This window comes from Gouania willdenowi, chromosome 6, assembly GCF_900634775.1.
Source record: "Gouania willdenowi chromosome 6, fGouWil2.1, whole genome shotgun sequence".
Classification (NCBI taxonomy): domain Eukaryota; kingdom Metazoa; phylum Chordata; class Actinopteri; order Blenniiformes; family Gobiesocidae; genus Gouania; species Gouania willdenowi.
The window spans coordinates 12,533,477-12,556,073 of record NC_041049.1 but is presented as its reverse complement, the minus strand read 5'-3'; the positions used below and the strand labels follow the sequence as shown (position 1 = coordinate 12,556,073).

Sequence of the window (22,597 nt, the reverse complement as noted above, 5' to 3'; positions counted from 1 at the left end):
AACTGTTGCTCCAAAATGTCCAACTTTCTCAGCCTCAGTGGAGCTTCGTCGTTCAGATTTGTATCTCGTGGTGTGTTGACTTTGATAAATTATTGGAGTGCAGCCCATTTGCTAATGTAGCCCTAATATTTCCCAGTGCCTGTCCTGAACTGTGAGGGAGACGGTGCAGAGTCGCAGAGTGAAGGAGTCCCAGTCCTACATTCTCACTGGAAAACAGAACAAAGCCTTAATCTGGTTTGTAAAGAACCATCAGACAGGCCAAGTTAGCCTTCTTTATTTGAAAAGAAGTCTCACAGTAAGCCTGAAAACGTAGGACAAAGACAGATGTCGCCTTAGCTTTCAAAGGACTCTGCTTTGGACTGAACTCCACTCCTCACTGTGCAGCTCTCAGACAACGACGATGAAGCACTTGATATCAGAGGTGTAAGAGAAACAGCTGATTTGTGTTTTTTGTTTTGTTTTTCAAATGTGACTAAGATTATGGTCAGAAACTAAAGAATTCAGGGTTTGGAAAGTGTTTTCAGAGTTTATTTATCTGGAGTTTTTGGTATTTTGTATTTAGTTTTTTATTTTTAACTGTGAGCACTGTAGTGTATATAAGAGGTTTTTGTAAAGAGGAACAAACTTAGTAGTGTGCTTTCTACTTTAAATATGAGCCTAGCTAATAAAAGGTTCAATGTATTAAAACAGATTAATTTCTATGTGTCTCTTTGTCGTCCGTGGATTTCTAAAGCACAAAGATTTATTTAGAATTTCAGTCAAATTGGTCGATTCAAGCACAGTGACGGGTACAAAAAACCCCAGTTCGCAGTGCATCAGCACCTATGGCGCTGAAGGGGTTGGTACAACAATACCAGTGGAGAATTCTACCCAGCCACAGAGAAGATCAAAGAGCAGAACTTCAAAGGAAGGCCGCATCTGAATAGTCGCTCCTATCTCTTTTCCTTAACCTCGTGGATGACGTCACAGTGTTAAGGAAAGGAGTTTGGAGACTTCCTAAAGGAGTTAGGGGAAGGCCATTGCGTTGTTTTGACAATCAGATACACTTCAAATAGGTGACGTAATAATCCGACGGCTGCGACAGTTAGTGGCGTTTGCTGTGCTGAAAGAAAATGGACGACTAAAAGAGCATTTATAACACCTTCCCCTGTGCCTCTAACTGCTGATATAATTTCAAATATCACAAGGTTTGAATGTAAATAAAAGGAAAAGAGGCTACCAGGCTACGAGGAACAAAAGTTAAACAAAAAGAACATCACGTTGAGAATGGTTGCTCAAACTCATCTTCCACTCACAAATCCATGTTAATCCAAAATAAATTTTACATTTATGCAAGACGTGGCTAAAAACGTCTCTGATCTCATTTTCTTGAATGACAGAATGCTCTGTTTAATGTCATCGTGAGTTTCCGTGAACGCTCGAATGAGCGTGTCCCTTTAAATGTTGTTGCCGCAAGGAATTAAGGGTCAGCATTATCTGGTTTCCTCTGGTAAAGGTGTTTCCTACGTTAAAGGAGGTTATAAAGGAAGCATTAAGCCTCCTTTCCTTAGCTTTAAGAAAATTTGAACACTTTTTATCATGGCCACCACTTAAACACTTCCAGGGTTGAGGAAAAGTGGATAGGAAAGGAGATAGGAGGGACTATTCAGACGCAGCTGTAGAGATCAAAGAGCAGACACTTCCTGGAGAGAAAGAAGATCAAAGGGTACAGACAGAGTGTGAAGTGGCCAAAAGCTGCAGATAGGAGAGAGTGGAAAACCGTTATAGGATGCAAGCTCTGGCTTGATCACCCTGTAGCTGACCACCTTTGATGAGGGTGTTAAGAGTTTAAAAGGCTGAAACACCTCCTGATTCAAAGCAGCACTACTGATGATGCATCCCAGACTTAAATACTTATCTTACAAATATCTTTTACACAGCTCCCATGCCATAAACTCATGTTACTACCATCATTTGGCACAAATGATAGTTTTACAGGTTTAATGATTGTGATTGTACTAACAGGTTTCAGGCTCTAAAATATGGGAAATAACTGTCAAAACTTTGTTATTGTTTGCATGTAATAAATAAATTAAATAATATGCACATTTAAAAGTCATAATAAAAATCACATATAAAAGTTTTGATCTTCTCTACATTTGTCAGTTTTCACAAAGCCGACTCAACACTTATTTTTACCCAATCAAAAGAAAGTGTGTGTAATTTGGCACCAGCCTCTTTTTGATCAGCTGGGATTAGCAACACGCATACAAACACCATTCAACACATTTTTAACAAAACCAGCTGATTGTGTGACTTTAAACACAATAAAGCTCCAGTTTCCCCACATTATTCCTGAGTAGTTTAACACTTTACTTCCCTCTGAAGTTCAGTATCTCTAGCTCATCTCAAACTTCCCTCCTCTCAGGGAAGATGTTCATTCCCAGTTCCAGCAGCGCTCCGACCATCATGGCCCACAGAGGGATGCACACGATGCTCAGCTTGAGCTCGGCCAGTTTCTCCAGTTTGGCGCAGAGCGTGAGGCAGAATCCCAGTCCCAACAGCGTGGCCGTCAGGTACCAGCTGCGCAGGCGCAGGTCAGGAGAACCATTACGAGGGTCGTACCCGGGTTTGCAGCGACCCGCCATCTTGATGACCAGCATGAGGATGAGGATGGCATCAACGATCCAGACTGGGAGGAAGATGAGGAACCAGTTCCATTGGACCTGGAGGGGAGATGCAGTGGAAACGAGTTTTGTTCTGAGCTCAGAGGAAGAACAGACGCTTCAGTTTGATCATAGAAAATTTGGACCATTAATACTTTGAGGGTTTTTTTAAAGTATGATACATAAGGCTGAAATTACGCTGTCATTATTATGACATGACACCTGTCATTAGCATGGAGAAGGTGTCATTAAGTGTTATTCGTTACCTTAACCCAGGGTGCCGCGGGCCAAAACTAAACATTCACATTGCAGTGCATGAAATTAAATATTCCAATAACATAACTGTACAAAATAAACACTTAAAGTTGTGTAAAACTGAAGAACACTTTTCTTGTGTTTCATGGCATAAAATGATGAAACATCTTAGCGTAATATAACTTTAACAAAATGGCAGACAACATACCCCACCTATACGATCAAAACATTACATCTTCCCTGCCTTGAACAATCCTTTAAAACTCAAGAAAAGTAATGTAATTGGACATCAGGTTTCAACATTTTTTCTTATAAATCACTGTACTGTATTACATTTTGTTAATATTTAAAAAAAATATGAAAAAATTTAAATAATTTCAAACATGGAAGGCGGGCCAAAACTAATCATTTACGGGCCAACTTTGACCCACAGCCCCCAAATTGGACAGCCCTGCCCTAACCCTTCGTTACATTAACCCCCAACCCTAACTCAAAAAATGTCAACATAGCTCCAAAGGTGCACTTAATGACAGCCTTCATGACGCCTTATTCATGCTAATGACAGGAGTCATTATTATTCATGCTAATGACAGGTGTCATGTCATAATAATTATACTGTACGAGTTTGTTCTTTATTATTATTAATCTGTTATTTTAAGGCTCACCTACTTGAACATTTCCACATTATTATGGACAACCAGCCAATCCTGCATCTTCTTCTTTTGATGAAATCCTACTTCCCTTGCGTGAACCATTACCACATTTTGTTGGCTCCTTTTCAGAGCCATGGTGTTGTGCTGGTGCCTATCCCAGCTGGTTTGTTAACATATATGCAAATTCTTGCTGATTGCATGATTTTAAAACTGTTGGACTCAAATATCAAAATGTGATCTCAAAAACTGATTAAAAATGTTATTTTCGCTCGAATGTGAACAATTGGAGTCAATGCAAAAATGGCATTTTTATTACAGTTTTTTACTTATGGAGCCAAAAATTAATTGTTTACCAACATTTTATGCTGTCTAGGTGCAATTTGTGTTTTTTCAATTTTACTTTTCTGAGAACTTACATTTTTGACGGCTGTTTTAAATCTGCCTTTACATGCTGACAGCTGCTATGTTGTGATTTTTAAATTTCAAATATTAAAAACAGCTTATCTCGGTTTCAAGAATGTGGCAGGAATCTATCAAACTAATGTGTAATGAAGGTTGCAAAGGGGTGGAATTTTTTTGGTGAATTTACATGGGAACTTAAGGTCAGGAATTTTGAGATTATTCCAAAGCAGAACATTTTATGGAAATTGATTCTTGGAATGACTCGGTAACTGAATAATTTTTAATAACTATCATACACACTGCAAAATAATACAATTTTAAAACATTTTTACACATTTATTTGTACGTAGAACTTTAAAATTATTCACGTTTTGTAGGCAGCTTGTTTTTTAGGACTTGCAGAACGTAACCTTTTATTATCCAAAATCTCAGGTTCAAAAACAGCGACACTAATACCAAAACCTGCTTTTCAAGCACAAACACTGCAGTGTCTGTTTTAACTTAAATTATTTGAACAATTACATTTATAACCAACAAATAAAACCCCTGAAATTTGTTTATTTAAAGGTCCAGTATTATGCTATTTTCCACCCATCTCTATTTGTTCTAAGAACTCCAAAAACATAGTATGTTAGGTTTATTTTCACAAACTCTCCTGTTTTCTGGAGTATTAGCCCTCTGAAATGTTACTTTAATGACGCTTCTAAAAACAGGCTGTTTTGGGGCCTTCATGCATATGCATGAGTGGGCGTTTCTGTAGATGCAGACTCCACACTACAGCTGATCACTATAGCGACTTTCTTTTGCTCTCCACACAATCTTGTTATTGTTTTCAGCCAAAAAACTGCACATTACAGTAAAACACATGGCTATATAAGAGGCTATTGTGATTGTGAGTCAGACAAATGCTGCTCCAAGGTGAGTGTTTATCACATCAGCAGTGGAGTCAGTCAGCTGTTTCAAATGTTTCAAACACTCATCCGCACATATTCTGACCTCAGAACTAGTCCATTTAAGACGATAGTCCACTGTTTTGACTAAATGCTGCATCGCATTGTGTCACAAACATGTCAAAGGCAATACGAGGTAATATATAACAGCTACTAAAAGTGGAACTGATTGTTCATGTGGATCTTGTTGGGTTTGTTCTTTCTTACTAAGGACTTTATATTTTGTTAAGTGCACTGAGATGAATTTGATGTAATTTGTGCTACATAAATAAAGTTGAATTGAATTGTAACTGCTCCCTGGGCACTGCCCACTGCTCCTCAGGGAGGGGTTGAATACAGAGAACAAATTTTGTGTATGTAGTTTTAAAAAGATGACAATAAATGTATATTCTATATTAAACTGCAGTGTTTGTTTTACCTATGAGGTAGTTTGAGCGGGAGGAGCTCACATTCTTATATATATATATAGGGTAGGAGGAGCCAGGATTGTCAGGAGGAGGAGTTTCAGCATTGTGATGTCACAACTTCAGAAAAATCCAACTCACTCTGAATGAGTGTAGCAAAACCATTATGAAGTGATTTTTTCATAATACTGCCCCTTTAGTCAAAATGCAAAAAATTTATATATATATATATATATATATATATATATATATATATATTTTTTTTTTTCAAACTATATTAAACATCCCTGTTAATGTCCAACCTTCAATTGAATAAATTCCCTGTTTATTCCTGTTAATTCCCATGGAAAGGTTTCCAACTTTGAACCTTGCATATGATGATTATTAGAAATACAGTAGACAAAGATTGTCTCACCAAACACATGGCTGCAGTTGTTGCCAAGGCAACGGTTAATATAGCATATTTTCCCCATATTAAGTGAAATAATGGCTTAAATACTGCATAGCCACTCAAAAAATAAACATCTGGGACATAATGATTAATGTTACCTTTCCATCCAGCTTGAGGACCACCATGATGAGGAAGATCAGGGTGAAGACATAGGACAACAGAACCCTCTGAGCCAGAGACATGTCCCAGTCAGCTGGACCACACAGGACACAGACACAGGTGGGTGAAGACACTGTTGTAGTCAGAAATGTTAGGAATTATAGAGATAATCAATCAGATTAATAATGTCTCCTCTGGCTATGGTGTCTACATAGAACAGCCTGTGTGTGCAGTCAAAGGCACGTTTTCATTCATTTGGATGGTACAGTTAGCATGAAGCTAATGGGTTATCTGATAGAATGGAGCTCACCTCAGATTCAAGCTTCCCGTCCTGAAAGCGAAGCTAATTCTCCAAATTACATGATGAAAAGTCCAATTATCATCATCTTTATTAATATCATCTGCTAGCTGATGCACTGACACTGACAGACGGTAGGTCCGTTACCTGCACTGAGCCCGCCCCTCCTGAGACATGATTGGCTGCCAATAATCTGCGTCACGGTTTCTAAGGGCACATCAGTATGAGCGACTCTACCGTAAAGCTGCTAATAAAGCGCAAAGTCAATTGAGGGTTTTCCCGTACTGAGTTTCCAACAACCGTCAGAGGGGAGCAAAGATCTTTACATTTATCAAAGCAGTGCAAAGGCACTCAATACTAAACCTATATCCTATATCAAAGTAAAGATGATTGAATTCAATTGCGTAAAATTGTGTATTGATGTGATGTTTGTAAATAATACAAAAAAGATTACCAGTGGGTAACACAAAAAAAAAAAAAAACAATTATATGTGTCAACACCTTAGACAACACCTAATTAACACAATATTAATGGGTAAATAGCTCAAAAGTTTTAATCACATACACTTTTAGCATATATATTTGATATATTGAACCTTCCGCGAAACATCTTGTGACATTATAATGTCATCATATCTTGTCGCACGACATATCGTCCAATCCTTTACATACATATGTAAATATGTTTCGGCAAAATACACATAGTTTTTGCCTATATAGTGTATATTATTAAAGATGGACATTATATTACAAGTCCAATATATTATTGTGAAAGTGTATCGTCCGCCCTCTAATTTATTTATATATATATATATATATACAGTATATATAATTGATTGCACCTTATTTTCATAAAACATACTGGGCACTTTTATAGATATATGTGGTTACTTTTTATTTATTTTTTAAACTGTCAAATTACATTTTTCAAAAAACGTTTGCTTCTGCAACAGATTCGGATTCTTTTATGTTTCTAAATTTAAAATAAAAAGTAACCACATATATCTATAAAAGTGCCCAGTATGTTTCCGAGCTAAAATGCATTGACGAGTGAGGTAGTTTAACAAGGTCTGATACGGTTCCCTGACACCTATTAACCAGGCTAGGTTTGGTCCTCCATAGGAATTTACATGCTATGCATACGTTGGTGCAATAATTTTTTTTTCATTAAAAAAAACATGATTAAAAAAAATTATTGGTCTTTTTTTATTAATACAATAATCGTACAGCCAAATATCGCGATATATTGCTGAATCGATTATTATTTTTAATTTATTTTTTCCTTTCTTACTTTTAGTTTGAGCGTGGGGCCCCTCGGCCTCCTCTGTGTTACGGCCCTGCTCAGCGGGCTGGGAAAGTAGTTGCGCCTTTACTCGGTGTGTTACGGTCGCAGGCTAAAGCAGTGTTGTTACAGTGAGCGTCGGCAGAAAGAGAAAAAGCTAATGATTGTAACATCGAGCAGCAGAAACTCAGCATCCTCTGTAGACTACAGACAGTAACCTCCGTCTGTTTGCTACTCACACACACAGACACACACAACAGACCTACAGACACACACAGAGAGAGAGAGAGAGAGAGAGAGACACCAGCGTAGAGGGAGGGAGAGAGACCCGGAGCGACCGCAGACTGAGGAGGTAAGACTGGGGGGGGGGGGGTCTTTGTGTGAGGGAGGGGATGCTAACTGTGTAGCATTATCGCTGCAGTGCTAACAGTGTGTAGATAGAAGTAGCTAGCCTGTGGATTAGCTCACAGCTGACAGCACTGCTTCGGTTCTTTACTTTGTTAAAGTGAAACCGGCTCAAAGAGGTGAACGTAAACCTCCTCCATGTGTCACTCCGTCACATTCTGAGCTTTGTTAGTCTCTGTCACCTCAGGTCAGCTGATAGAAGGTCACCATGTAGGGCCATCAGCAGTCAAAACAAACCTCATTAACAGCCATTAGAAATCATTTAAATATACTAAAAGTTTAAGCATAAAACGTGACAATATTGGTTTCAAATATGTGGCCCGCGGCACCACAAAGCTCCACCAGGTGGTTCAGTTTAATTCAGATTTTGAAGTTGATAGGTTGATTTCCTTTGTTTTCCTTTCGGGAGCTAATAATAATAACAATAATTAATAGTATTTCTTTGTATACAGTTATAATGTTTGCAACTTGTAAGACTTTATGTGATTACTTTCAAAATATTAAATAATGAGCACAGAAAGACTTCATTGAATTTGAATAAAATGTCTTTTTTTTTTTTTTTGTATATGTATTTTTAAAGGTGGAATTTGCCATGCTAAGTATGTTAAAATGAAAAAAATATATATGAGAAAAGTGGGATTCGAACCCATGTTAGCGGAAGAAAAAATCCTTGAGCGCGGCGCCTTGGACCACTCGGCCATCCTGGTGAAACACGGTGAAAAAACACAGGCACATTACGCTTATGTGGAAAAGGTCCGGAAAACGTACGTTTCCGTATCAATAGACACTTCGTAAAATAAATTACCAATGAATTCAGTTGTAGATATCTTGGCCCCTCCAATCACAGGTTTTCCATGCTGATATCACATGATAGTAGTCATTTTAAATGTGAAATTGTTGAAATAACTCTCAACATATTCCGCAACATTCCCCCAAATTTGATAAAAATTGGTTAAAAAATCACGGACATTTAGGTAAAGAACCTGCAAGGACTGACATCTGTTACATATTGCTTGGATATTGTTGGTGCTTTACATACTTAATATATCATTTATATGTAAAAGTACAAACTAAAGCACCATAATAATGATAATAATCTGTGGCCCACTTAAGATCAAACTGCTGAACTGAAATGTCTTGAACTGAATTTTATAGTAATAATAATTTTCCTTCATGTTTTCTCTGTAATTTATATTTTCTTTATACAACTTCCTCCCGTGGGCCAAATAAAAAGCTCTAGCTGGCTGGATTTGGCCCGCAAGCCTTGAGTTTCACACCTCTGTAACGTGAATGGATTACTGGATGCTGAGTGAATGATATTTCAATGAAATGTTTAATTACATTTAGTAGCTGATGAAGTATATAACGAGTGACGCATTAAAAACACGGTTTTAAAAATAATTTCATTTAGTGTGTTTGTCTAAAGCTAAATCTATATTTGGTTTGTAATTGAATCAAGTCTTCAATAATAGAAATTGAATTGGGAAAATTGGCTAAATAACCACCCCCATAAATAAATATAAAACATGTACATAACCTATTAAGTATTACTATAAATTATTTAGTTGTTTTCCATTGTGATGTTTTAAAGGTAACATTTTCTTTATAGCTAAATTAACTTGCCTTAAAAATAGTGTCTGCTATCATCAGTTCAAGTTTTGTACCACGTACTACTGGTTCCTTTTATCTATTTCTTTAACCACACTGTGGGGTGGATTCACTAAGATCTGGAATAAAGCGTGGTAAACCAGTGGCTTCCCTAAATCAAGTTTAAGTCACTAAGATTGCAGCAATGATTAGCGCACGTGCAGAACTGGTGCAGACTGCCCTTATTTAAATGAGCGTTTTGTACGTGTTGTGTTGAACATGGAGGGTGAACATGAGCGCGCGGAAGCAAAAATAAAAATGTGAAGCAGCAGAATTGGAGGTGTTAGTAGAGGAAACAAATAAAAAAAAATGGATGAATTACAGCAGATAGATACAGTAGATAGATGTTCTTCATTAATCCCGCAGTGAAGAAATGTGCGTGGATATGACTGTGAGTGACAGATGGGTGCATGCGCGCGGCTGATCGCGAGCGTGTGAGAGATAGTGATCCGCAGAGGAGAGATGTGCGTGTGAGAGATAGTGATCCGCGGAAGAGAGATGTGCGTGTGTGCGGCTGATCGTATTTGTGTGTGAGACAGTGACCCGCGGAGGAGGGATGGACGCACGTCCAGCTTTTTTTTTTTCTCTCACACACACGCACACACAACTGGAGCCTTTTTTTTTTTTTTTTTTTTTTTTTTTATCTCCGCTGTGTTTTCTGCCCACATTTACTGCAGCGATGATCTCTGCGTGTGTTTGCACCTGCTTGTCAGTCATGGTATTTTTTGGTATTAAATCACCGCAAACAGTTCCAGATTTCATGAATCACTTTTATACAATGTAATTAGTTTGAAGATTTACAAACCAAAGTCAATCTGATTAACAAGATTTCACTGTCTCATTGTGGGCTGATCACTTTAATCAGGCTTTTCTAGATAAAGTCAAGTGCTGCTCGGAGGATCATTAATAGTTATCCTGTGGTGATTTGCACATTTGGAACAATTGATCTAATTGTTTGGCACACAGCAGTCACTCCTGGGCCATAATCAATATTTATTATTAAAATTGATACATTAGCAGATTTTAGTGCAGCAATACTTTTTCTTAATCTGTGCAAATCATCTTACCACACTGATGAAAATTTAATAAACCTATTACTGGTTAATCATTTCACTTTAAGATAATAACTACTAACTCACTACTGAGTGAGTCTCTTATTGAATCATTCAAATATTAAACAAAAACAAAAAAACTCTGAACCAGAAATACTGTATTTATCCCAGGGGGAACTTACTTTGTAACAGAGGCTCGAGAAATATTACAAATGAAAAGAAGAAACACTAAACACAGAAAAGAAAAAAGGGAAACTTGTATAATTAAGTAAAAGAATTAACATTTTCTTAAATGTTATAGATGTGGTTAATAACAAACTATGTTTTTAAGAAAGATTTATACACATTATATATATTTAAAAAGGTGCAGATTTTATAGCAGTTGTGCCTTGGTTTTAAAAGGTTGTGTTTGTGCTTTTGTGATGAAACACAGAAACAGGCGATTTTTATAGATTCTAGAGACTCTTTTTGCGAGTCCTCCTTTTTATGCAGTGGATACGAAAACCCCTCTTAAAATAACAATACTGGCATTTTAATTATTTTAACAAATCAGTAGTTTTTTTTTTACACATGTGATGCATATTCCAGTAAAATACTGTTTTTTGTTCTCTTGCACCACATCACAAACCGTAACCTTCTCATCATCCGTCTACCAATCACCAACACTCCCATCCAAACCCATGTATATTTATTTTATTCATCGACACACATGGTCACAATGAATCTATGGTAAATCAGCACAGCTGCTTCTGAGGGAACTCCACCCGAGCACCAAATCCTCTTTCTAAGCAGTGACGACAACATTTACCTGCATGTGTGTTTGAATTGTTGCCAAGAGTTGAACGTGTTTTGTTTGTTTCCTGCTTGCATTCTGACATGCAGATCAGATGTTACCAGCATGCGTCTGTCATATTTAATGACATCATTTTCATTTCAGAATGAGTTTATCATTTTACACTTTTAATCAGTAAACCAGTGTTTTAAAAAGAGCAAAACTGGCCTTTTTCTATAAACAGTAACAGGCTTGGGAATTAGAGCCACCATTAATGAACACATTTGCAGAAGTAATGTAATGTAACATCGTGATAATGCACAATTTTTTGTGTTTACTTAGTATGAAAAAATAAATACAGGGTTGTTCAGTTAATACAGGGTTTCTGCAGATCTTTAAAAGTCTTAAAAAGCATTAGGTTGATTAATCTAAAAATAAGGCCTTAATTTTCATTAAAATGTCTTAAATCAATGTTTCAAAAGTCTTACATTTTAACACATAATAAATATGAATTTAGTCTCACATTTCAAAATAAATGGTAGCATTTGTTTGTTTGTTTTTTTAAATATATAAACAACATGGAAAAATGTTAATTTAACAAAAATTGCCTGTCCAGCAAATATTTTTCTTAATGGTTTTCAATTTTTGTGTTTCTGTTGTTTTACAGATTTCTGGCTATTTTTGTAGTCATTTTGAGATTTTGGAGTGATTTTGATTATTTTAGTCTGTTTTTTCTTCTTCTTTTGTCTGTATATTTTACTGTCATTTTGTGTATTTTTGCACGTTTACTTTGGGGGCCGCCAGTTGCACGTCTGCACTAAACACTAGAAAATAATTGCCCTAACCCAGCGGTCAGCAACCTTTACTCTCAAAGGAGCCATTTTGCCTAATCTCACCTGGATTAAAATCCTTCCGGAGCCAAAGAAATACATTCTCAATGAAGACAGTGTGTGTATAAAATTCTATACAGTTAAAATTATATCGAATAATGTTATGTAAACAACTTTTTTTTTTTGATCATGTCAGTCAACACTTGCTCATTTCTTGCAACATATCAAGCTTTCATATTAATCCGGCATGTTGACAGTTAAATATACAGTACAGTATATATCCCCACACAAATAAAATCACTATTTTCTTCCAGAATAGTCTTTTTGGTAGTTTCACCAGGGATGTAAAACTTACGGTTAGCCTCAAGTGCAAGGGAAGTTAATGAGGTTGCAGTTATTACACAATGTGATTTATTTTTTAGTTAACAAATGGTTTTATCACAATTTTAAGGTTAATGCCATTAATCATCATTGCGCTCTGTAACAAATAACAATTAATTATTTATTTTTTATGTTTAAACTATAGGGAGCCATTGCAAAAGAGTCAATGAGCCATATGAGCCTCCAAGTTGCAGACCCCTGCCCTAACCCTATCTAATTAATGTGGTATTGTTTTTCCCCAATTATGTTAACCGTGTAGTTGGTCTTAAATTTGATTTCAAATAGCAATAAAAAGTCTTTAAATTTCTTGAATACAATTTGACTAAAGCTGTAGGAACCCTGTAATATGTATTTCTGATCACATACAGACACACACACAATCATTCGTCCATCATTCAGTGTCATTGTTGCAGTGCCACAGTGATCACATTAACAATCTGAAGTGCTTTTGTCGTTGTGATGAATTACTGAGGACATTGCCTTGTGTGTGTATTTATTTTCCAAACACTGATGTTTTCTTTTTGAGGTTTGCGTTGCGTCTCATTCCCTCCATCACTCTCACTCAGACGATGCTCTTGGTGCTCTGCAGCTCCTATCCGCCTGCAACGCTAGTTACATCACCCGCTGCAATATAGTTACATCACTAGTCTGTGGTCTGCCGTCTTATCTTTTTCCATAGCTGCAGGGCACACTGAGCAGCAGTCACATACAGTAATTCATGGGAGTAGAGCTAATGTGAACTTGGGACAGTTCAGGTGACTGTGGACAGTGAGAAGACAGCGATGGTAGTGTGTAAGGCAACAACAATTCGATAAAAATCGACGATTAAAAGCATTGCGCGCACCATGAGTGGTTGTATGTGTGCGGCGTGCGCGCACACCAGTTTTTGTGTATAACTTGCGTGCGCAAGCGTTTGTACATGAGAGACACTTTTATTTGACTTTAATCAGCTTAAATAGGGTTTAAATGTGCTTTATAATTAAATGTGTTTAAAAAAAAAAAATCTGATACATAGATCAATCGATTAATTTGACCGATTAATCGATTATGAAGATAATTGTTAGTTGCAGCTTTAGTAGCGTGGTCGAGATGAACAGTTTCCAACAGTCTGTCACATTGAACAATGAACAAAATACAGCAATCACATTTTTTTAAATCTTTATTTTTTTCTTTGCCACACAGAACACAAAGACAGAGACAATTACATAATTTACGGATAACTGATTTAAATTTAAAAAAAGAAATACAATAAATAAATAAAAACAGAAAGAAATATAATACAGCAATCTTTTATTCTTTCCTCCCCCCATTAAAAAACCCCAAGTGCCATCGTAGGAAGGGCTGGTAATAATCAAACTCTAGTTTATAAAGCTTTTGAGTTGATCACCTTTTACTGAACTTAATGACTAAAAAGAACAGACACACTGAGACACAATCGATATCAATGACGTATAAGGATTTCACTTCATGAGATTTCATAAAATGGGCATTATAGGGCGAGGTTTGAATTAATATTATGATGGGGGGAAATAGAAATATTTTGAAATCTTATACAGTACCATATTATAAATAAAATAGGGCTAAATCAAAATTTTAATAGATTTAGAGTAATATTAAAGATTTTTTCAAAACAGCAGTCATGGCCAGACAGTCGCACCACATGATATTTTGATACTTTGAATAACAGAATAAATTGCAGGAATTATTTATTAAGTAGCAAAAATCGAAGTGAGCTCATGTATAGTATACTAAGTGACTACATAGCTTGTATCCTTTTATGCATTTAAACCTTTTTTAACTAAAAGTAATGCAGTTGGACAGAATATTTATTTAGGTGTCACTCCATTGACCTATGTACAATATAAATGTTAATAGTTTATAATGCAAATACATTTTTGTTTGCAGATAAAAAAATTTTTTCTAAGTACTGAAAAATTCAAACCTTCCTGAAATGTCTCCATTCATACATAAGAGTTAATAAGTAATCTTAAAAGCATCAATTTCGGTCTTGGAGGTTGTTATTAGTGATTAATTAGATCAGTTACAAAATCTTCAAGTGCAAATGGTTATTATTAGTGATTTGAATGACCAGCATTGTTGGAATATTATTATGAAGACTTAATAAAGTGAGCATCAAACAGTAAGGTGTAATTTGGTGATGCAGCTATCCCTGAAGGTTAGTTTATAGTTATAAAGATGGTATGTTGGAGGCTGTGAGGATGAAAGCAGGAGCTGATGATGGGGTCACATGTTTGGAGAAGCATCAAAGCATCAAAGTGAAGCTTTTCATTTTGAACACCAGGTTGCTCACACACACACACACACACACACACACACACTGATACACTTCTATTTGTTTGTCAAATGTCCAGCTCCTGCTCCAGTCTGCCTGAGGAAGACGAGTCATCAACAAGTGATCAGGCCACACCAAAGGTAATTGTAGTGTGTGCTTGTGCGTGTGTGTGCGTGTGCGTGTGTGTGTGTGCGCGCGCGTGCGCCTGATTCCTTGATCAGTTTTCAATTTGTGGGTGTGTGTAGTTTCTGTTTCAGTTGTAATAGCCTGCGTTCAACCCTTAGTGGCCAGTATATCGGACATTTTACAGCTAAATACGCAAAATTAATATACTTTTACTAAAATGTGAAGAGTGGGACTAGGATCAAGCAACAGCACTACTTAATACCCCAATACACATATATTCAGCAGAAAAAAGTTGGTTTAAGTTGTACTTACTCTTTAAAATGAAAGTTTTTTTCCTCACAAACCCTGCCCTATGCTCCTTTAAACAGTACAACATTTAAAAAAAAAAAAAAAGTACATCCAAAGGTTTCCAAAAGTTGTTCTCATAAATGCTTTGATAGGATTTTACACACAAATGTCGAAAGTAGAAATTACTGCTTGAAAGTCTGTTGTTTGTTGTTAAAAAATCGTGTGATTTGATCTTTGGAAAGGTTTTGCGCATTCCATTGTGGGACTCTGAGTCCCGTAGAAGAATGAAAAGACGATGCAGAAGCAGAAACGTTTCTTTTTGCTTCACATTGTTTTTATTCTGCTTTGTTTATCTTGTTCACTGTGGGTGGGGTTTTTCCATTAAAGCCACAATATTAACATGCTCCATTGTTTTATTTGATTTTTAATCCGTGAAAAAACACCAGAAATGTCATTTTGGCAGTGTTTTTGGGGTTACACTGGCATCTGCAGTGGATGAGAACAACTTTTGCTTGACATTCACGTACAGTTTAAAAATGGTAATTTCTTTGGTGAAGCAGCTTTAAAGCCATCTGAAGTTATTATGAGTGATAATAAGTTGCACTGCTCAACGTTTAAATCTGTTTGTGTGGCGACTTTTGAAAGCCACGTAAAGGTCAATACACTTTTCAGAAATCATTCACATTTTTCTCAAGTGTTCATGATTGCCTTAAAAGCAGAGAGCTGCTCTCAGAGTAGCTGTAGATGTGTTTTTCCTGTGATGGAGTGGAGGCCTTTGAAGGGTGTCTCCTGTTTGTCAGTTTGCAAAGGCTTTACACAGGATTGTTACTGTAATCAGATTAAATGAGTTTTGGTGATGGATCAATGGTTGGATGAGTAATTGATAATCGGATAAAGGTCAGGACGATGTCTGATAACTACATCAAGCTTTGAGAGTTGAAACATTGAACTTTTAATATGATGCTACAAAACATGTCAGTTTATTATTGGCATATTATTCATGTTGTTCAGTTCCATACATGCAGAGTTAAATGGCACATTTACATATTTTTGTTTGTTTGCTGCACCAAAGCAGGGTGTAGGAGCTTCATGATGGAAATACAAAGGCTAAATCTGTGTAGAATCTTAGATAAACAATGGCCTTTATTAAAGTATGCAGAGGAAATGTAGCTACAACCTTTTTCTTTTCAGAAATTTACATATATATCTACTTTATAAGCAAATATTTATGTGACAAATCTGTGGTTTGGTTCCATAGGGCTTACTTCATAACTAATTCATTAACTGTATGGTGTAGCTGTGTGTTCTGGTAATCAATCAAGCGATGTATAGGTCAAGTGTTTCAGTGTCACCTGAGATTGTCAGGAAATCACCAACAAGATGGAAAATATGATCCTCGCCTTCTTGTTTTGCACACACTCCTGCCCCGAATCTCCTCAACACCGTTGACCCCTTGATGGGCTTTGGGCAGTTTCAAATTTCCGACACACACACTCTCTCTCTCTCTCACACACACACACACACACGTGTGCCCCTTGCCCAGCTGTAACAGGTTCCATCATTAAAAATGAAGCACTCCCACAGAGAGTGGAGCAGCTGAAGTTACACATCACGAGTTACCCGACGCATGACGCTCTCCCTCCTGTGCTCATATTTTCATTACCCAAAGAGGCAAAGCACTGGTTTGGGTTTGAAGCAAAGTGGGAGGAGGAAATCCAGCTTTTTTTAATTTGGTTGTGGGGAAAAGTAAGACTGTTTCTGTTTCCACACTTAGGAGAAGATGGCGGAGATTTGCACACGTCAAATAGAATGAAAAGTTGAGTTTTACTTGTTAAATGTTGTTCAGATTTAGAAATAGTCGTCATGTCTTTTAAGCTTCTTGTTAGTGTGGATGCAGAAGGCATCCTCACTGTTATTATTCATTTTTTCTTTCCTCTTCCTTAACTCCTCCTACACCGTTTGTCCGATTTTGACAATTAAGCTATCAAAAAATTCAGAAAGTTCCAGAGATTTATGCTTGTACTTTTACAATTTGTGACTCTTAAACTTTTAGACTTATTACATTTTTTCTTTCCCATTCATTTCTATTTAAAATTTCAGCATTTTTCAAGTTTCAACCCCTTCATCCCCAGCCATTCTTCAACTGATTTTGACCATTCAACCTTTAACATGTTCAGCTACTACCTACAACCCATTTACACTTTTTTCAACTCATTTCAACTTCTTTTCAACCTTGCTAATGTTCAGCAATGCTAGGTTAATGCGTAGCTAATGTTAGGTTAATGCTTAGCTATTGTTAGGTTACTGCTAATGCTAGGTTAATGCTAGTTCTCGATTAATACTAATGCTAGACTAATGACATTGCTAGGCTAATGCTAACGTTAGGTTAATGCTTATGCTAGGTTAATGGTAACGTTATGCTCATGATATGCTAATGTTATGTTAATACTATGCTAATGCTATGTTAATGCTAATGCTGTGTTAATGTTTTGCCAATGCTAGCAAAAATCTGATGCTAGCTAATGCTAAGCTAATGCAGTTAGACATCACCTGCTGGATCCTCACTTGCATTTTCTTCAGGAATCACAAATATTCTAGTTAAAGGAGCATAAGGCAGGATCTAGAAATCAGACTGCATAGTGACGTTACGGTGGTTAGTGAAACTGTAGCCATTAGTCAAGCTGCCGCTGGGGGGCGCATCAACCGTTTACAGCTGGTACTAGAGGATGGATACCCGACCGAACCCTGACGGGACCCGACGGCACTGGACCGGTCGGGTTCGGACAGATATTTAGAACTGGTGGTTGTGTTCGGTCATATAATGTCGTTTGTGCACAGCGTTCTTCCTTTCCTGCTACAGCTGCTGTAGCCCTGTAGAATGCTGCTTAAACTACATAACAGAGAGAGCAGTGATCCGTGGAGCAACTTCGCAAGGCTAATGGAGCAAAGAACAATTTGAAAGGAATACACCGTTGAAACATTCCTTTTCCTGCACAATAACATGGATTATCCTTATCTTTGATACATGGATTTTGTAAATAGATCCGATGGGTGTCTAGCATGCACTGCGCCCCTGGTTGTGTTTCCCTTTTGCTTGTTACCCGTACGCTGATCTGATGTTAACATTAACAGTTATTGTTATAACATCGGTGCTTACCACTAAAGCAAACGTAAACGTAAAAAAAATGTAATTTCTTTAAGAAAAAAATGAGAGTTTCACTGTTGGGTTGGACTCGGACAAGAAAATGCGGCCCGATCCGCACTCCAATCAACTGTGACACGGTTATTTATTTTACTCATCGTTCATGTGACTGTTTACTGCAAGATCTGTGTACATGCCTCTACATGCATCTGTGGAACCAAACAGTAGTTTAGTCCAACGTGCTTGTCTTCTTTCAGTCTCCAAGTCGTCTTCTTCTCATTCTTCTTTATTTCCGGTTTATTTCCAAGCCGCCGAGAATGTGCAGCAGCGTTATTTGACGTCACGTTCACAGAGTTGTTCGGTATATTCATGCCCAGAACGGCAGTACAAGATTGATCGCACAATCTTTTCAAGGCAATAGGTAGAAATATTTATTTAGTTAGTGTGGAGTGAAAGAATAATGCCTTTATTATGTAAAGTGCTAATATAAAGTCTAATACATTATTATTTGTTTATTTATTTTTCTCAAATCCTGCCCTATGCTGCTTTAATATTGAATTACTGCAGTTTGTGGTTCAAATGGCAGTGACTTGCTGTGTAGACCCCCGCACAAAAGGAATTATATCCATAGACCCCTTGTGCGAGACTATATCCGCTCCATGAATCCACGGATGAATACCTAATCCAGCTCAGCTCCATCCTGTTACCATAGCAATCACAAAAGCTGTAATTGCATATCTTACAAATCAACAATTATTAGCACCGGTAAAGTAAAAGTTCCAATCTGTCTCATATCTATATTTGCAGAGAGGTCAGCATATTGGATTATTCCATTTTTAATGCTGGATTATATGAGCTACAGTATAATCTTCAATTATCCTTTAGGACTAATAATCAATAAGTAGATTATTTTTTCAATATTTAATACTTCATTAAATATGTGTGGTGTTTGTTTTTCGTCACACATTTCAAAGGAGTAAAAACAACTAGTGAATTAAGGATTATCATGAGTATTAAAGATTCATAATGAACTAAGCAATGGCTACAATAACACTGGATTGTGAACGTTTGCCCATAAGCTAAATTTTGTTTTGAAGGAGTACGTTAAATGCTCTCAGTCTGAGTGTGTTAAAAGAAAAAACTCTAAAAGTGATAGAAAGTCATTCAGGTGAGTTTGATAGAAATGTGCTCCGAGGCTTTTTTCACAGCCAAAGCTGTGCTGGGCTGCGTAACAATTACTGTATGTGAAGCATTATTAGAAAAGCTTCCTCACCACATCAACACTTTGACTTCCAATTACACACCCTTCACAAACACACTTAGGTACAGCCACCATGCCCTCACATGTTTGGTTGTTTTAAAAAATCTCCAACAGCAACCGTGTGTCACAAGACAATAACCGAAGCAGAAAATCAAACAAAAAAAATGTGTGCTTCCCAACACATTTCTGGTGTTTTTCAAGGACTAATCACTGTAAGAATGAAGGAAAAACACTTCTATGCATCATCTCTGGGACTCCACATCCCACAATTCAATGCACAGAACATTTTTGACAATGTCAACAAACCAAGTGTTTACAATGGAAATTAACATAAAGTTTCAAGCGGCAATTTTCCAACCTTTTATTTTTTATTTTTTTATTTTTTATTTAAATAAATGATCTTTGTTTCATTAATCCATGAGACCTACATTATGGATTTACTGCTGCTGTGATAAACACACGCCGAAGAAGCGCTAAAGCAGCGTGTGCTTACGACGCCCACTCATGCATATGCATGAAGGCCCAAAAAACAGCCTGTTTTTAGGAGCGCTATGAAAGTGACTTTTCAGAGGGCTAAAACTCCAGAAAACGGGAGTTTGGGAAAATAAACCACAAATACTATGTTGTTGGGGTTCTTATAATAAATGGAGATGGGTGAAAAAAAAAGATACATTTTCTCATTTAAAGTAACATTAATGCCTCACTACCAAATCTACAACATTACACACATGTCAGACATTTGTGATCATGAGCGTGCGCTGCACACACGAGCATCACACAGTCTGAGCTCTCTGCTCAGTCTATGTAAATGGGTCAGCTCAGACAGTACAGCAGTCACACACATTTGGCTGCACATACACACTGTCTGAGCGTGTGCTCGTTGAATATTTTGAGAGCTCAGTAATGGGGCGAGTTCCTGAATGAAGTTCCTTTGTGGATGACGGTTGTCTTCCCACTTTTAACATTTCTGTTTTTGAAGCAGGCGTTTGCTTCACTAGTTTTTCTCTGTGGTGAGTATGAAATCTGTTTTCCCTAACCTTATGAGCTTAATGACTGTGTGCGTCGTGTGGAAACTGTTCCCTAAATACCGTCTAGGAAACCACAGAGTATTTTGGGAACACTGCGAGAATGTGGCTTAGGAAAGATTGCGTCTGGAAAAAACTCCTCTTGTTTTCCAGACTAAATAACGTCCCAGTAGTTTACACCTAATCCTGTGTTTGTGTCCCTATTAGACAACAACATGCATGTCAGTGGGTGTTTTTGTCTGATAATGTGTACGACTGGTTGTGGTACCACACTGAGGTGGAGTGATGGGATTTGAAGGCTTCAAGCAAGGGAAGACCTGCCTGTTTGTTTTTGTTTTCTTTATTACCATCTCTGCATGTAGAGGATTTGAGGTCACACAGTGGAGAATAGAAAACAAGACTGTTTGTGATGGGGTGTCCCTCTTTTGTCAGGAAGAATCCCTGCTTTTATTCTGTGGTCATGGTTAATGATACTCAGAAGTTTTACTCAATTGGGCAAACAAGATCAGCGAAGTCATCATCTTTTATTAAAAAGATGGCACTAAATACCCATTAATTTGGCCAGTTTTAGCTATCACCGATGATTAATCGTCATTTGGCTAATAGACCGGCTGATTAATCGGTTGAGCTCTAATATGTAGCTATTATATTAACTTTTTGGCTCTGTACTGTGCTGTCTGCATTATAAGCTGGAACTTGTGAATTGTCAGTAATGATTACAAAATGACAATAATGGGAGAAGTCACTAGTTCATTGTTTACAGTTACATTTTGCCTTTTTTGATTTGTGCAACTTTATTTTATATTTTTATTTATTTTTACATTGTATTCTGGAAATACAGTCTACCCAAGTTTGCCTTTTCTTACTTATTAATTTTTCTTATTTATTTTAGAGTCTTTATGTTGACAGAGTTACTAATAAAAGTTCCTTATTTTAATTTACTAGTGTTTTGCTTTTTTGTCTTCAATCATATTTTAATTATTATAAAAATTTGTGTTCATGTATAGTTTACATCCTGTGTATCAATGTTCGTATTTCAGATATCAGCCTTTTTAAACCCCCCACTATCAATATCAGCATCAGCACTAAACAGCCTGAACAACTGCAGTTTACTTTGTCTACCTACATTGACTTGCCAACTATTTAGGTACTTAGGCTGGAACAACGAATCGATAAAATTGATAAAAATCGACTATTAAAAGTGTTGGCAACAAATTTCCTTATCGATTCGTTGCGTCATGAGATTTATGTCGCTGAGCGTGACAGAGCCGTTTGATTCACCTGCAGAGATTTTTTTTTTAACACCTAGAGTGTTTTGTGTGTGCACGCGCGTGCCACGTGTGTTTGTGTGCGTGCGCGCACCACAAGTGTTTTTGTGTGTGCGCGAACCACGAGTGTTTGTGTGTGCATGCACTACAAGTGTTAGTGTGTGGGCGTGCATGAGTGTTTGTGTGTGTGCACCAAGAGTGTTTGTGTGTGTGTGCACCACGAGTGTTTGTGTGCACGCGATTCAGTGTTTGTGTATGACTTGCGTGTGCGAGTGTTTGTTTGTGCAGGAGAGACAGTTTTTTTCCAGTTTGATCAGCTTAAGCAGGGTTTAAATGTGCTTTATAAATATACTGTTTATTTGATTATCAAAATAATCATTAGTTGCAGCTCTATTAGGTACACCTTCTTATTACTCATTTGGACCTTAATAAGATTAGATGACTGTGAAGTCTGTTGAAGTACAGTGAACTCAAGAAACTAGTACCATTACATTAATGTAAGGCATGTAGTTTACATCCTGTCCTGAATGTTGCTGCTGTTTGATGTTCATGGTTTGATGTTTTGTTTAGTCTTGGGAGCATACCTTGGTTTTAAAAGTTTTGTTTAATAATATTTTGTTGCTTTTTCTATAATCTGGATTCTGGAACCTAGTGGTTAAAGATCCCAG

At 37.0% G+C, this 22,597-nt stretch overlaps 2 protein-coding genes across 3 annotated transcripts in view; one reads left to right on the top strand and one right to left on the bottom strand.

Moving 5' to 3' along the window:
• Window positions 1–258: 258 nt before the first annotated feature.
• Window positions 259–6,325, bottom strand: LOC114464838 (transmembrane protein 60-like). Of its 2 annotated transcripts, none has more exons than XM_028449437.1 (3): window positions 6,170–6,325; window positions 5,859–5,992; window positions 259–2,705 (listed from the first exon to the last, which is right to left on the bottom strand). In XM_028449437.1, exons 2-3 carry the CDS (start codon window positions 5,940–5,942, stop codon window positions 2,388–2,390), a joined length of 402 nt encoding a protein of 133 aa, XP_028305238.1. In that variant the 5' UTR covers window positions 5,943–5,992; window positions 6,170–6,325; the 3' UTR covers window positions 259–2,387. The 2 variants fall into 2 exon arrangements, with proteins under 2 accessions (XP_028305238.1, XP_028305237.1); XM_028449436.1 differs by having other exon boundaries at window positions 5,859–5,953.
• A 1,212-nt stretch (window positions 6,326–7,537) lies between these two features.
• LOC114465885 (putative homeodomain transcription factor 2) overlaps window positions 7,538–22,597 on the top strand; it is a 45,398-nt gene continuing 30,338 nt past the window's right edge. The window contains 2 exon segments of the mRNA XM_028451193.1: window positions 7,538–7,791; window positions 14,899–14,959. The gene's annotated coding sequence lies outside the window, so the exon portion shown is untranslated.

Excerpts from the sequence above, each read along its gene's own strand:
- LOC114464838 (XM_028449437.1), bottom strand. The coding sequence starts at position 5,942 with ATGTCTCTGGCTCAGAGGGTTCTGTTGTCCTATGTCTTCACCCTGATC. Across the intron at positions 2,706-5,858 it reads TCCTCAAGCTGGATGGAAAG|GTCCAATGGAACTGGTTCCT; the intron begins GTAACATTAATC and ends TCTCCCCTCCAG.